Consider the following 15650-nt stretch of genomic DNA (forward strand, 5'->3'; position numbering starts at 1 on the left):
TTAAAAGCCTGCTTTTAGGATCATATATTAAACTTTAATATCTTATCTTTTTATTTAATATACTGTACACTGCGAGGTCCACAAAGAAAATAATCTAATTTAAATTTGGAAATAAACTAAATGATTAAAAATGTTGAAGTAAAACAAAGATACATCATTTCGTAACAAAAAAACTAATACAAAATATTTGCGATTGTTCAGAGTTCTCTGGTCAGATAAAACTAAATAACCAATACTACTAATTAGAAAAACTCCTTATACATAATTTGTCCGATTTTCTTGCTCACACTGAAGCATAAGATGCTCTCTGGAACATCTCAAATGATGCTGGAGAACATGATCATCAGGTTTTATTCATGTTAGCTCCAGTGCTGCTACCATTCATTCAAAATAGGTGAAAAATAAACAAAAGCTCAGACATTCTGAAATTCATACATTTTTAATTCAACTTTCCACTTTGAGAGTGTAACACGACACTAGATGGCAGCAGTGCTGCATTCACTTGATACCGATACATGAACAGTGTTTATAAGCAAATGCTTCTAATAACTTAGAAACATATACAAACAATATTGATGATGCAGTACTTTATTTCATAATGCAAGGCATCAGGTTTCATTACAGGTGGTTAAATAACTTTACATAAAGAATCTTCTTAAATAAATTATGCAAATCTCAGACTTTTTTACTTGAATAAATACATGTTCCCTTTTCACAAATAATAATAATAAACCATTTCAGTTTTAAATAGGTAAACTATATTAACATATCTGACCGGCACAACAAATCCATGAGGTGATATGATAAAACAACACGCTCAGATCTCATTTACCGTTTTCGACTATTAAAATATTCAGTGCAAATCCTTTTAAAGTGATTTTCGTTACGTTCGTGTGCGTATTTGGTCATGGGAGCGTTCAAAAGCTCCAAGCATTCAAGTTTTTTCAACATTCGTTCATGCGTTCTCTTTGTCAACAGAGAAACATGCTCTGCGTTTTGTCAGTTTCATTCCTTGCAGCTTCTGGAGTGGATTTTGTAAATACAATAATGAGAGTACAATACTTCTGAACTAAAATAAACTCTACAAAGGGCTGGTATGATAGAGTAAACACTGAAGCTTCCGACACAGGTTCTGGACCAGAAAACTCTTTTGTAATTTTAAAACTGACACTTAGAGATAAGCTACATGATTCAAGGTTAGCGTCACGGGAAACTTACATGCACAAGGAAGGCTTACGGTAAGAGTTTTAGATATGATCATTTGGTCTTCTCGTCTAGTCCACTCTCAGCTCTCAGAGCCTGACTGCTAGCAGAGATGAATCTAATCCAGTGCTGAAGATCCTCTGAAATGTCAGGGCAGTCCACCTTCAAATTAGAGACATGTGCGTTATAGGTTAGTCAAACAGGAACATACTTCAAAGAAAATTACCATGGTATTACCATGGTACTGTATATGTCCAACAATAGGGTCTAATTTCAAACTGGGAGTGCTAGGGGATCCGTGAAAAAGGTTTGAGAAATAAAACTTTTTATTAAAATAAAATAAAATCAATTTTATAAAAACTAAATAAACAAAAAATATGATTATTCTTTTTTACAAATAATAATACAGTAAAAAAAAAAACATTTTAAATAAACAACTAACAGTACAGTACTATAGGGGTAAGGAAAAACGGTAACACTTTACAATAAGGTTCATTAGTTAATGTATTAACTAACATGTACTAACAATGAGCAATACATTTGTTACAGTATTTATTAATCTTTGTTAATAAAAATACAGCTGTTTATTGTTTATGTTAGTCCACAGTGCTTTAACTAATGTTAACTAATGTCAAATACAACATTTGATTCAATTGATTGTAATAACATATTAATAAATGTTGAAATTAATATTAATGCTGAAGAAGTATTGTTCATTTTTAGTGCATGTTAAATAAGGTAGTTAAGTAATGAACCTTACTGTAAAGCAGGGGTCTCAAACTCGCGGCCCGCGGGCCATTTGCGGCCCGCGGGGTGATATTTTGTGGCCCCCTACTTAACATTAAAGTTTAATGTTAGTGCGGCCCGTCGTTGCGTGTGCCGCGAAAAAAAAAAAATGTATCCCTTATGAGCTACCATAGATAGTCTCGTGACAGCTTACGGAGGGTTTGTTGTCAATAGTTGTCATAGACAACCGCGAAGTACAAACATACTGCGCCTGGAAAAAATGAGCGCGTCGCTTCAATTATGAGCGCGCTTGCCGCGCGCCTACATTTGAAATTACGAACTTGAGCGCGCAAAATATGTGAGCGCGATATGTGAACGGCCCCTTGGCGAGCTACCACCAATCAGGCCACGAGCTACTGGTAGCTCGCGAGCGACGTGTTGGAGAGAGACCCTGCTCTAAAACAATGTGAGAATAATCACTTTGAGCTTGTAATATGTGTCCAACAGGTTCATAAGAAGGTTTGCTTTGATTTGTGCAGTCAGTAATTTGAGACACTATACAAAGAATTCAATAAGACGGGCAGACATGACTGCAAATATTTGTATTTCAAAAGCAATAATTGTTTTTCTAAGTATAATAAAAGGAAATGTGCCTTCCAAAAAAAACATTCAATATCATTAATGTGTTGTATAAAGAAAATAAAAAGGACATAAGCAAATATAAATATCACAAATATGTGTTATAGACAAAGAAAGTTTGTAAAATGAACTTCAACTGTCAGAAGGACAGCTCATGAAGAACCAATCATGTACAGAAAGGAATGTTCAAATTCAGAGGAACTGTTCAGAAGAAACGTTAATAAATATTGAGAAGATTGGATCAGTTGTGCTCCTTTTTTGGAATACTTGAATACTATTTTTTTGTGGAATACTTGATGCGGCCCAGCCTGACCCAGACTCCACCTCCAGCGGCCCCCAGTTAATTTGAGTTTGAGACCCCTGCTGTAAAGTGTTATCGGAAAAACATAATAGAAACTTAATTTTCCAAATAATATTTCACACATATTTATAAAACACATTTTCACTTAAATTTAATTAAATTAAAGCCTTTAATTTCACATTTTTATTTAAATAAAAATAATACTTAAAATATGTAATGTAGCAAAATGGAAGCTAAATATTTTCAAAACAATTTTAGTAGTATTTTATATTTTATGTATATTTATAGTATAAATTGGGTCTTTATACATTTTTTATAATATAAATATTTATAGTATAAATTGGGTCTTTATACGTACATACATATATATATATATATATTTTTTTCTTTTCTTGCATGGGGTTTTATATTGTAGTGTAAAGAAACTAATAAATATTGTTTTGAAAATACTTAGTTATTTAGGTAACACTTTATTTTAAGGTGACGTAGTTGCACGTTACTTACTAGTAATAAGAGTAAGTTTTGCATAATTATATTATGCATTATTACAAGTAAATAAACCTAAACCAAATCCTAACCTAACTCTACAGTAAGTACATGTAGTTTATTAATATTACTCAGTTACTTAAGTACAATGTAACTACGTCACCTTCAAATAAAGGGTCACACTTTAGATTAGGGTCCAATTCTCACTATTAACGAACTATTAACTATACAGTAAAAAATAATTCTTGGTTTAACTTAAAAAAAGTACGTTTTCCTGGTTGCCTTAAAATTGAGTTCACTGAAATAAAAAAAATTGAGTTAATACTAAGAAGGAGATTGGTTTAATCAACAGAACCTCAAAATGATCTGAACCACATTAATTATCTAAGTTGATTTGACAAAAGAAAAAAAGTTGTGGTAACAAATCATGAAATTATTTTTTTTACAGTGTATGACTTTTGCCTCAAACTCCAAATTACTGCTTATTAATATTTAGTAAGTAGGCTAGTAGTTAAAGTTTAGGTATTGGGTGGATTAAGGGATGTAGAATATGGTCATGCAGAATAAAGCATTAATATGTGCTTAATAAGTACTAATACACAGCCAATATCCTATGCTAATAAGCAACTAGGCCTAGTTAATAGTGAGAATTCGACCCTAAATTAAAGTGCTACGAAATAAAGTGTAACCATAATGTTATTCTATTACGGTATAAATTGGGTCTTTATAGCCTAAACATAGCCTATAACTGCATTTTAAATGAAAGGATGGGGTCCCTGACACGAGGACAGGTCCAGTGTCTTTTAAAAGATAAAAAAAAAAACTGCTTTAATGCACACAAATGTTAGTAAAGTGCATACCCCCCTCTTGCAAAGGAAATCCAAGATCTTCTGTGGATTTCCGCGAATCACGTTCTGTCGGCACAGCATGACAGCAGAAATGAACCCGTCTGACTTGGACACGAATCTCTGCTCTATGTAGAAGGACTTCTCGTCCCACGACACGATGCGGGTGCGCAGCTCGAACGCCTCGCCGAGGGCCAGCGAGCGTCTGTAGCGGATGGTTGTGGCCCCGACCACCATGGTGGCGTTGAGCGCGCGTGCGGCCCCGAAGAGCCCGTTCCGGGTGCAGTGCGCAAAGCGGGCGAAGTCGCACTCGCGCAGATAGCGGGCGTTATTCATGTGACACATGAAGTCCAGGTCGTGAGGCAGAACCCGTCCGTGAACGACCTGCTCGGCCAGAACATCTCGAACCGGACCCTGGAACCAGCACTTGATCGCCATCCACGAGCCTCTCAGGAAGTACCACACGTCAACACTGCCGAACAGAACCAGAGACCCGGACAGAATCCACAGCAGCATGATTCTGTTACACAGTGAAGATTATTAATTATTCACATCATGAATAATACACGAGCGTCAGATGGAGATATATAACTGGGTTAATTGAGTTTTTTCTTTTTTTTTTACATAGGCTACTCTGATAGTAGGAGAAAAAGCGATGCTGACAGGCTTCATATGCTACAAAATACGACGCAAGACATTATTAGGTCATTATTGTAATAGTTGCTGTCAGAATATATGTAACATTCACTCATTCATTTCGGAAATGAATGAAACATCTACATTTAGATTAAATAGAAAACGCACATACAGAACATTGACAATAATATCGTGCAACGAAACCTATCCCAGGTCTACTGGTTTGCGTTTAAATACATATAAATTGATGAATTAGATGCATTAAGCAATGTTTATAAGCATAATCTTGTCAAATATGATATGCTTGATACTCACGCGATGGACACCTAAAAAACCGGCTTCACGCACTTCCGCAATGACAGATACTGCGCTCTGATTGGTTTAAGGAGATAACGTGACTAGGCAGTAGGCCGCACTACATGACGACAGATTTCTATATCATCCCATTAGAAATAAGGTTTCCAAGACAAAACACAAATATTTTGGATGGTGGTTACATAAATTTAGAGATAATTAAAATCGTTCCACTCTGAAATGTGTATTAAGACAGTTAAAATACATAGAGAAATAATTATCTCAGAGTAGAACATATTCAGGAAATAGTTGTCATTATTATTACATTTTAATTATTTTTAAGGAAAAAAAGGGAAAGGTTTTAGGGTAAAAAAAGAGACTTAGATAGACATAGATATCAGCACACTTAGTTGATTGAATACATTAAGAATTGCAAACAATTTTGTATTACAAGATTTCTGAAAAGTTGTTTAAATATGCAAGTGAGGCATTATCTAATTAAATATGCAATCATTTGCATACATTTGTAGAACAAAAAACTAAACATTGGATGAAGTCAGGTTCAAAATTCGTTAATTTGTTTTGACATATTAGAGTTAAAGGTTTTTACAAAGGGGATTTTGGATTTTCCATAGATCAGAAAATACTGTCTACAGCCAGAAAAACAAAATACTGTAATAAAAAAATAGGAATACAATGTATAAAATTAGGCAAATTATATGTGAACAACCCCCTCTGTAAAAACCTTCAGGATATGAATAAAACTAAAGTTAGGTGTATGTTAGTGCTGCTGAAATGGAGATTTATGGCTCAATGCAGGAGAAAAACACATTTTGGAAAAAAAAAAATTGAAACTGTAATTGAAAACTACAGACGCAAATAGATAAAAGTGCTATAAAATATACACTTAATAGTGTATTTTTGATGTTTTCTTTCCACTAATCTAAAAAATAAAAATTTAAAAGCTAAAAAGCCCAAAACCTCAAAATTAACATATGCATGAAAAAATGCTGTTTTTGTCTGTAGTGTATCACCTTAAATATTATTTTGTTTCCACTCCAGTCCAGTTGGTGGCGTTAATAAACCGTGAAATACACCAGAAAATATTATTCATCCATTGTTTTTAAGATTTAGTTTTTTAGATATTTACAATCTTCCGGCTTGCATGAGACAATGTGGCACAAACAAGGCTTTTAGAGTACAGCAGAACTCACATTTTTATTTTGCATAGGAGTATCCAAACACCTGAGACTTTAATGTACGTGCATCAGAGCGTTCTTGCGTTTTTGTAAACCATCGAGTAAGAGTTCATTTAAGGCAGAGAGCCATCATTCGCTCTTTTTATTATCGAGCTGACATTCCCCCCTGAGGGCTTTACTGCTGGCCGAGATGAAATTGATCCAGTGCTGCAGGTCTTCAGGAAATTCTGGCACTTCAACCTAGAAAGTCAGATTATAAATGTCAGGCTTTAATGTTTTCAAAATGCGGGAATTCATATTCGATCGGAACAACATGAAGTAAACAATTCCTTTAACTCTCTGGTATTCCTCAATTAGGGGCGAGTCACACTCAAAGATAGAAGCGTATCTTCTTTAATAAAATGAATGTACTTTTTTTTGTTTCAATAATATTTAGGGTTTTTTCGGGGTGTATTTCATGGTACTAGATAATATTCACCTCTAACTATGCACCATTTATTTCTATATAAAAACAGTTCATATTTTCAATTAATACAATGTATATATAAGGCTGTGTATTCATTAGTTGCTTATAAGAGTATTTGCAGACATAATTACTTATTTTTATTAAGTTTTGCATATATTTAGACATTAACAAAGACTATTTCATTAAGGTTGATTTGTAGATTGTACCCCAAAAATTGCTCTGTATTTTTTTAAGACCACTTAACTTTTTCTAATCAATTTTTTTGTGTGCTTATATACAGTAGCAAGTGGCACAAAAGTCAAAAAGTTGTAAATTATCCCAATGAAGTACAAAATACAAAACATGAAATAATTGAGTCTAAAACGATCGAAGACCACCAGTCACCGTGATGTTCTCAAGAAAGACATGTTCATGTCTAAGAAACAAAAATGTAGTCCTAACCCTCAGGGGCGGATATTGTGATTTGGGGGCCCCAGAAAAAAAATATAGGAATGGGGCCCTATAATTTTCACCCCAGTATTCATGTTAAAACAGGTTAAACCAGTATTAAAGTAGGTTGGACACTAGGTGGGGTAATTTTCATTGTAATTCTAAACTTTAAAACACATTTATTTTTATTTTAACTACTAATTTAAATGAAACTGAAAAAATAATGAAAAGGAAATTATACATTTACACACTTAATGATTATTTCAACCAAAAATTAAGGACAAATATCTGATGTGTGCAAAGTAACTGCGCATGCATCCTCTACTTGGGTCCTTCACAGAAACGAGTGAGTGTCATTTTAAAACAATACAAATATAATACACAATGTTGCTCACTATTTAGATTCAAATGCATGATATTTTCATTTGCTACATGCAAGATACACAAGAAGCACGGTCAACGTGGATGAACACGCATCTCGTATATAAAAAGCATGTCAGGGGGCCTTTGGTTTTTGGGGGCCCAAGGGGGACGCCTTCCTTTGCCTGGTGAACAACACTGATGTAGAAGCACCAAACCCTGGTTATTAGTCTAAACTTGACATAAACTGTAAACCTGACCCTAAAATCTGATTGGATGATTGAAATGTTGATCCAGGAACATGTTGTACTTGGTGAAATCACATTCACCGATGACCAACAGAGGGTTAAAAAGTGTAATAAATCTATTAAAGCTGCTCACCTTTCTTTTGCACAGGTACTGCAGGATCTTGTCCGGGCTGCTGCGCAGGACATTCTGTTTGCAGAACATAACAGCTGAGACCATCCCATCTTTACAGGACACAAAGCGCTGCTCCAGGTAAAATGACTTGTCGTCCCAGGTGATGATCCGACTGCGCAGCTCAAACGCCTCACCGACACACAGTGGGCGTCTGTAGCGGATGGTACTTGCCCCAACAACCATGTTGGCCCCTAGAGCTCTTGATGCCTTGAACACCCCATTGCGGGTGTATAAAGAGAAACGGGCAAAGTCACACTCGCGTAGGTAGCGGGCGTTGTTCATATGGCAAAGGTCAACGTCATGGAGAAGGACTCGTCCGCCAGCGGTCTGCTCTCCTGTGATGTCAAATACAGGTGAGAGGAACCAGGCCCTGACCACCACAACCACTGCCCGTATATAATACCACACATCCACACTGCAGAACAGGAGTAGCAACACACCCAGAATCCACAGCAGTGTGTCCTCCCTGCCATAGACACAAGTCAAATTACAAGAATAAACAAGAGACATATTAAGCATATGCATGGGTAGCTGACATGCCATATCAGTGATTTAAACTATTTCAAACAACAATTTTTATTTATTTTAGCATTCAAATTATTCTATTTTATTATTACAATTCTATTTTGTTATTAAAAAGTGGCATGTTATTTGTCAGCATTCCACTGAGATGTCTTTCTATGCTGCATGAGAGACTGTTTGCACTCATCTTAAACATTCTTCAAAATATCATCATTTGGGTTCAACAGAAAAAAATAATTTATACAGGTTTGGAACAACCTGAGGGTGAGTAAATGATGACAGCATTTATTTTTGTGTGAACTATCCATTTAAAATCCTGAGATTTTTAGGTTTTTGCTACAAGCCTCATTCAAGTAGAACTAGTTAGGCTGGTTTGTGAACACATTTTAACGAGATTTTTATCTGCTTTTTAAACGTATTTCCAGTATAAGACACTAGAGAATGTATTTGTCGTAGAAAATAAATAATTGTTTTTGATTAATGCATTGGTTAGAGAAACTGATTAAAATCCACACTGCCACTTTAATTTAAATCTAACCCTAAAACTTTAACACAGGTGTTTTGTTTGAGTGAAAACTACAACTATTTACTTGTGCTATTGTGGTACCATTTTACAATAAGCCATTACATTTAGTTAACATCATTAGTTAACATGAACTAACAATAAAACATAGCTCTAAAGTGTTTATTAATCTTACCAATCAAAAGTTGTATATGTTAATTTAACTAATAGACCTGAGGTAACATGGATTAACAAAGAACAGCTCTATTTTTATAACTAACGTTAAGGTTAATGAGTACTGTAACACATATTGCTCATTGTATTTCATGCATTAACTAGGGTTAACTAACGTTATGTTATTGTATGAACTAGCCTACTATTCAGCAAGATCACATTATTTACAACGTTGAAGGAGAATCAGAACTGTCATTTGAACTGTTAAAGAAAACTGTGTGCACCGTGTAAACCTTTGCGAAATCGATTACACATTTACAACGATAAAACTACTGGTTGGAAGTAAATTAACAGTAGTGAAAGTGTCAAACACAGCACTTACATGTCCACGCTGTTACACCAGCTGCTGCGTTACGTTCTTTACGTCCCCAGACTGAACGCACGATGACACGCCCCCTAAATATGACGTAACGTGAAACTGCTCGGAAGGAGTTTGCTAGAAGATTGGTAGATTGGAAAAGGGCCTGGCTTTTACCTGGAACATATTGTATTTCCAATAAGGCAAAGGAAATACATTTAAAAATTGTACCTACATAAAATATACCCTGTCAGTTGTAATAATTTGGATATTTGGACAGAAGCAGAGGAGACATTTGCACATCTGTTTTTTTTGGTTGCCCTATATCCAAACAATTTTGGTCTGACCCGGTTCTCACATATTTGATTCTGCCAATGTTACACTCTGTTTCAGTTTAAACGACATAATGATAATAATAAAAATAGATCCCTGGAGTATATTGTTATTTTTTTAGTTTAGATGCCAAATTCTTCATTCATAAGCAGAAGTTTGCAAATGGTATTCCATCCTATCCCCACTTTGAAAGTGAATTAAACTCCTTCTTAAATCTCCTTAAAAACCTTAAGATTTCTTAAATATTATGAAGAAATATTTAAAGAAAATCCATGTATTTAGAAGCTTTGTATCAGTGTCTGTATTAATACAATTGTAGTGTCTGTGTCCCTCCCTGTCATGTTGTTTTGCAACGTTTCGGTTATGTTGTTTGTATAACTTTTAGATTTTTATTTTATTTATTTATTTGATATTAGGCTAAATTGTAATTATTTTCAATTTGTTGTAAGATGTGTTTGGTCATGTGTTAATCAGAAATAATTTATTTATTGTGTGTGTGTGTGCTGGCAACGTTCTTATGTTATTGTTATAAAAAACTGTATTATGTAGCCTATTTTCTTTTTCTTTACTTTTCTTTAAATCTATAATAGATTTATTTATAAAAAAAAAATAATGGTAAGAAATAATCTGAATTGTTATTTATTGCTTATACAGCCTATGTAAAGTAATAATTCAGTTTAATTTTCAATGTATTTATAAGAGTAGGTATTTTCAGTCTCAGAAATAAATATGTCTATTTTTATTCTAATATTGTGTAAAAATGCCTTTTCAGATAATGAATCAAAGAGATTGTGGTATTTATTGTGGTTCCATTGCAACATTCTTGTCAAGCACGCTGCATTGTGGGATGCTGTTTATAATGTATTTTGGCAAATGTTGTAGGTTTTCCATTCTTACAGAAAATGTGCATACTGTACACAGAGTGTGTAATTAGTTCTATGCTGTAACTAATACAACCATACTGTTTTACTGCTTACATCACGTTAAGTAGGCTATGAATCTCAGAAGCTCAAATTTGGATGCACTGACTATCTAAAAAATCCTAGCATAAGCAGATTTGCATTGTTGTGAATGACTTAATTTAAAAATGTGTTTTCATTTTTTTTTTATGAGCATGTGGGATGCATACATTTACATATTTTTAAGATTCCTTGTCATTTTATGAATTCAGGTATTCATATCTGCTGGATTGGTTCCTGCTTTGACTGCAGTTTGTGTCCTCTGTGAAGTCTTGTAAGTCAATATGAATGATGAATTATAGGAGATTGAGTCTGGCATTGTCAGTGACAGAGAGGGATGAACAGGCCTTCAGAACGTCTGAAAGAAACGGAAAATTACTATAGCCATCTTCCTCCATTCTCCTTTCACATAAGGCATTATACATGAATTCATCAAAGCTTTAACGTGAAAATAATAGCTCTGCAGTGTGTCTGAATGTGAATAATCGGCTGAAGTTAAATGGGCTGAAATTCCAGGAAGACAGATGTCGTCTGAGAAGCGAGCATTAGTCAAGACACTTCTGTGTCTCATAAACGGCATCCTGTGATTCTGTTGAGACAGGAGAGCATTTGAAAAACAGTCGTCCATCACGTTAATGGAAATGTATCGATTGTGCTGCAATGTGTTTCTGAAATCGTAATGAGCATATTGAGGGGTGGCTGCTGAAAAGCATTGAGTATTTACAGACGACGGTGTTGATGGGCTGTGAGTGTTTGCGTCTGTGAGTTGGAATGAGTGGCTTGGACTTTCGGATAGATAGGCGAATTAAAGGGATAGTTCACCCAAAAATGAAAGTTTGCTGTTAATTTACTAACCCACAGACCATCCAAGATGTAGGTGTCTTTTTTTTCTTCAGTAAAACAGTAAAGAAGATTTTTAGCAGAAACTGTGGTCCTTGGTTATTCAAATAAAGTCGTGTCGCATGATGAGGTACGGAAGCGTATTGCATTCACTTGAGAAAAGAGGTAATTATCTCAGAATTACGAGAATTTTTCATGAAAAAAAAAAGTTTTTGCTCTGTTTTTCTGAATTAACGAGTTAATATCTCAGAATTAGAGATCATTTTTAATGAAAAAAAAGGTTTTGCTCGGTTTTTCTGAATTAACGAGTTAATTATCTCAGAATTACGAGATATTTTTTCATGAAAAAAAGGTTTTTGATCTGTTTTTCTGAATTAGCAAGTTAATCATCTCAGAATTACGAGATATTTTTTCATGAAAAAAAGGTTTTTGCGCTGTTTTTCTGAATTAATGAGTTAATATCTCAGAATTATGAGATCATTTTTTCTTGAAAAAACATTTTTTTTTTCACTCTGTATTAATTAATAAGTTACTCGTAATTTTGAGATAATTAAGTCATTAATTCAGAAAAACAGAGCAAAAACTTTTTTTCATGAAAAATTATCTCGTAATTCTGAGATAATTAACTCGTTATTTCAGAAAAACAGAGCAAAAACGTTTTTTCCATGAAAAATTATCTCATAATTCTGAGATAATTAACTCGTTAATTCAGAAAAACAGAATAGATTTTTTTCCTCAAGTGAATGCAATACGCTTCTGTAGGTATGGACTAGGGGTTGCACAAACTAAACTACTAGACGACTTTAAAGGTGGCATATCATGAAAATCTACCAACCCAGAAAACGTGAATAGTGACAACCCAGTAACTTTGTTTTGGTAGGCTAAGCCTTTCTCTGCAAGCATGTCAAAAAATAAGCCAATCAGATTTCGCTCCCCTTCTGAGGTAGGAAGGGGATCTTATTATAATATTACCGCCCCTTTTAAAGGATTAGTTCACTTTTAAAAAAACTTTTGCTGATAATTTACTCACCCCCATGTCATCCAAGATGTCCATGTCTTTCTTTCTTCAGTCGAAAAGAAATTAAGGTTTTTGATGAAAACATTCCAGGATTTTTCTCCATATAATGCACTTTGCTGGGCACCAAACGGTTCAAGGTCCAAAAGACAGTTTCAGTGCAAACTGCAAACTGTTCAAATGGCTTTAAACGATTCCAGACGATGAATAATGGTCTTATCAAGCGAAACGATCGCTCATTTCAAAAAAAAAAAAAAAAAAGTTTAAGTTTAATAATGTCAAATGCTCGTCTTGCTCTGTTCTGTGATGCACGTTCGTGACTCTCCTGTTCAAACTCGTTCATCAAAATGAACAAATCTTTTTTCGAGTCATTTGGTTCATTTAACGAACGAAATGAACGAATTGACTCGGAAAAAGATTCGTTCAGTTTGATGAACGAGTTTGAACAGGAGAGTCACAAAGAACAGAGCAAGGCGAGCATTTGAGCTTATAAAACTTAAACTTTCTTATTTCTTTTTTAAATGAGCGATCGTTTCGCTTGATAAGACCCTTATTCATCGTCTGGTGTCGTTTAAAGCCATTTGAACAGTTTGCAGTTTGCACTGAAACTGTCTTTTGGACCTTGAACCGTTTGGTGCCCAGCAAAGTGCATTATATGGAGAAAAATCCTGGAATGTTTTCATCAAAAACATTAATTTCTTTTTGACTGAAGAAAGAAAGACATGGACATCTTGGATGACATGGGGGTGAGTAAATTATCAGCAAAAGTTTTTTTTAAAGTGAACCAATCCTTTAATCTGCTCGTTTTCACCCGCAGCGCCACCATTTGTTTTTCGCAAGCGGCGAATGGCAAAAGTTCGAACAAAGCATGCAAACTGAGCTGTCGTTGGTAGACGAGCACAGAACACTATTTAGAGTCCCAGCCTCAGAGAAGACAAGAGAGCAGTGTATTCATTTTATTTTCAAGGGAAATCCCCCAGAAACAGATGAATAAATATAACTCCACAACAACTACATAAATGTATCTAACCATTCAGAAACGTCCAGGTGCGTCTAATAGTTGCAACCTCTTCCAGTCTCTCTGCAAGGCTGCACTCCATTACTGGTTATTTCTGAGATTTCTGGATGAGCGAGATTCTCGTGTTTTGTTATTGTAGGCCAATCCGAAGCTTGTGTAAAGGATCGGCCATCTTCTGAACGGGGGCAGGGAGCACACCCAAAAAGGCGCAAATTTGACAAGCTATAATAAATTATCTGTGGGGTATTTTGAGACACATTCTGGGGACACTATAGATTTATATTACATCTTGTGAAAAGGGGCATAATATATGTCACCTTTAATGCTCTGTGCGATTAGAATAGACCTTTATCACAGTCTGCATGTCGTCACACCGGCTTAGATTAGTAGCGTAATCGAATTTCCGCCTGCATTATTGTCAATGGACGGTCCCCAGTTTTGACAAGAAAATTTGTTGAACTTGACAACGAACATCAGTATTTCAAGCATTTCATAAACGCTAACCTACCACGTGTGTAATCTTCCATTTTAATGTGCAGCATTATGTAAGCGAGGCGATTATCCCCGTTTCCGGTGTCGCCGCAGTCATGAGATAAATGAGGATCTGCGCCGCTGCTCAAGTTACTGCTGGAGGAATAATCGGAATACTACATACACTGTTTGTTTTAATTTCCTTTTTAATTTTGTTGTTATTATTGTGGCATGTTTATTATTAATCTCCAATACTGTCTACAATAATGCTATCCAATCATTGCACTCGAACCTGGAGGATATGACACGTTTATGATGATCAAACCAGTTATTTTTAAATAATCGTCTCTGGGCTGGAAATATTCCTTTATTTGAACGACTTCAATTTGTTCTAATACCGTATTGGAAAGTAAAAGTAAGTGAAAGTAATGCTAACATTGTTTAATTTGTACAGTCTTTACTCGTAATTAAAAGTACAATATGTCACGGTGCGTGGTGTGGAATAAATCCGTGGATTCAAGTGCAGAGTAAGAAATATTTAATAAGGACCAAAACATAAAATAAACACAAGAAAACTACAACGTACAACCTTAATCCAGAACAAACAAGGCAGGGCAGGAACAGAACTCAACACGACGAATACACGTAACAAATACAACGAACGAGCACAGGACAGCAAACACAGGAAGACTAAATAGGAAGGCAAATAAGGTTGGTAACGAGGATAACAGGTGGGACAAATAAACCAATAATCAGATAACAAGGGGGAGGGACCAGACAATAACAAGAGCACATGGCCCAACATAACAAAACACTCAAGTGCATAACCAAGACAGGACAGACATGTGACACTACCCCCTCCCTATGGAGCGGCTACCAGACGCTCCATAAAACCGGGGCGGGAGCGGAAGGTAACACCAGGGCGGGAAGGGAGGGACAGACCAGGGCGGGACGGACAGACCAGGGCAAAACAGAGAGTCCATCGACGGCCAGGGCGGTGAAGACCCCTCGGGCGGCCAGGGCGGTGAAGACCCCTCGGGCGGCCAGGGCGGTGAAGACCCCTCGGGCGGCCAGGGCGGTGAAGACCCCTCGGGCGGCCAGGGCGGTGAAGACCCCTCGGGAGGCCAGGGCGGTGAAGACCCCTCGGGAGGCCAGGGCGGTGAAGACCCCTCGGGAGGCCAGGGCGGAGCAGACCCCTCGGGCGGCCAGGGCGGAACAGACCCCTCGGGCGGCCAGGGCGGAGCAGACCCCTCGGGCGGCCAGGGCGGAGCAGACCCCTCGGGCGGCCAGGGCGGAGCAGACCCCTCGGGAGGCCAGGGCGGTGAAGACCCCTCGGGAGGCCAGGGCGGTGAAGACCCCTCGGGAGGCCAGGGCGGTGAAGACCCCTCGGGAGGCCAGGGCGGAGCAGAGCCCTCGGGCTCGGGCGGCCAGGGCGGAGCAGACCCCTCGGGCGG

At 36.5% G+C, this 15650-nt stretch overlaps 2 protein-coding genes across 2 annotated transcripts; both read right to left on the minus strand.

Annotated features, from left to right (window-relative positions):
- Nucleotides 1-1131: 1131 nt before the first annotated feature.
- si:ch73-52e5.2 (protein THEM6) lies at nucleotides 1132-5239 on the minus strand. Its single transcript, XM_056271615.1, has 3 exons — nucleotides 5152-5239; nucleotides 4216-4720; nucleotides 1132-1365 (listed from the first exon to the last, which is right to left on the minus strand). Exons 2-3 carry the CDS (start codon nucleotides 4714-4716, stop codon nucleotides 1258-1260), a joined length of 609 nt encoding a protein of 202 aa, XP_056127590.1. The 5' UTR covers nucleotides 4717-4720; nucleotides 5152-5239; the 3' UTR covers nucleotides 1132-1257.
- A 1186-nt stretch (nucleotides 5240-6425) lies between these two features.
- On the minus strand, nucleotides 6426-9669 carry them6 (thioesterase superfamily member 6). The gene is made up of 3 exons (XM_056271614.1): nucleotides 9585-9669; nucleotides 7966-8470; nucleotides 6426-6569 (listed from the first exon to the last, which is right to left on the minus strand). Coding segments are annotated over exons 1-3 (618 nt in total). The 5' UTR covers nucleotides 9587-9669; the 3' UTR covers nucleotides 6426-6458.
- Between the last annotated feature and the right edge of the window lie 5981 nt (nucleotides 9670-15650).

Source organism: Rhinichthys klamathensis, unplaced genomic scaffold (genome assembly GCF_029890125.1).
Source record: "Rhinichthys klamathensis goyatoka isolate OS25496 unplaced genomic scaffold, OSU_Roscu_1.1 h1tg000323l_1, whole genome shotgun sequence".
NCBI classification, from domain to species: domain Eukaryota; kingdom Metazoa; phylum Chordata; class Actinopteri; order Cypriniformes; family Leuciscidae; genus Rhinichthys; species Rhinichthys klamathensis.

Excerpts from the sequence above, each read along its gene's own strand:
- si:ch73-52e5.2 (XM_056271615.1), bottom strand. The coding sequence starts at position 4,716 with ATGCTGCTGTGGATTCTGTCCGGGTCTCTGGTTCTGTTCGGCAGTGTT. Across the intron at positions 1,366-4,215 it reads ATTTCCTTTGCAAGAGGGGG|GTGGACTGCCCTGACATTTC; the intron begins GTATGCACTTTA and ends TCTAATTTGAAG.
- them6 (XM_056271614.1), bottom strand. Across the intron at positions 6,570-7,965 it reads AGTACCTGTGCAAAAGAAAG|GTTGAAGTGCCAGAATTTCC; the intron begins GTGAGCAGCTTT and ends CTGACTTTCTAG.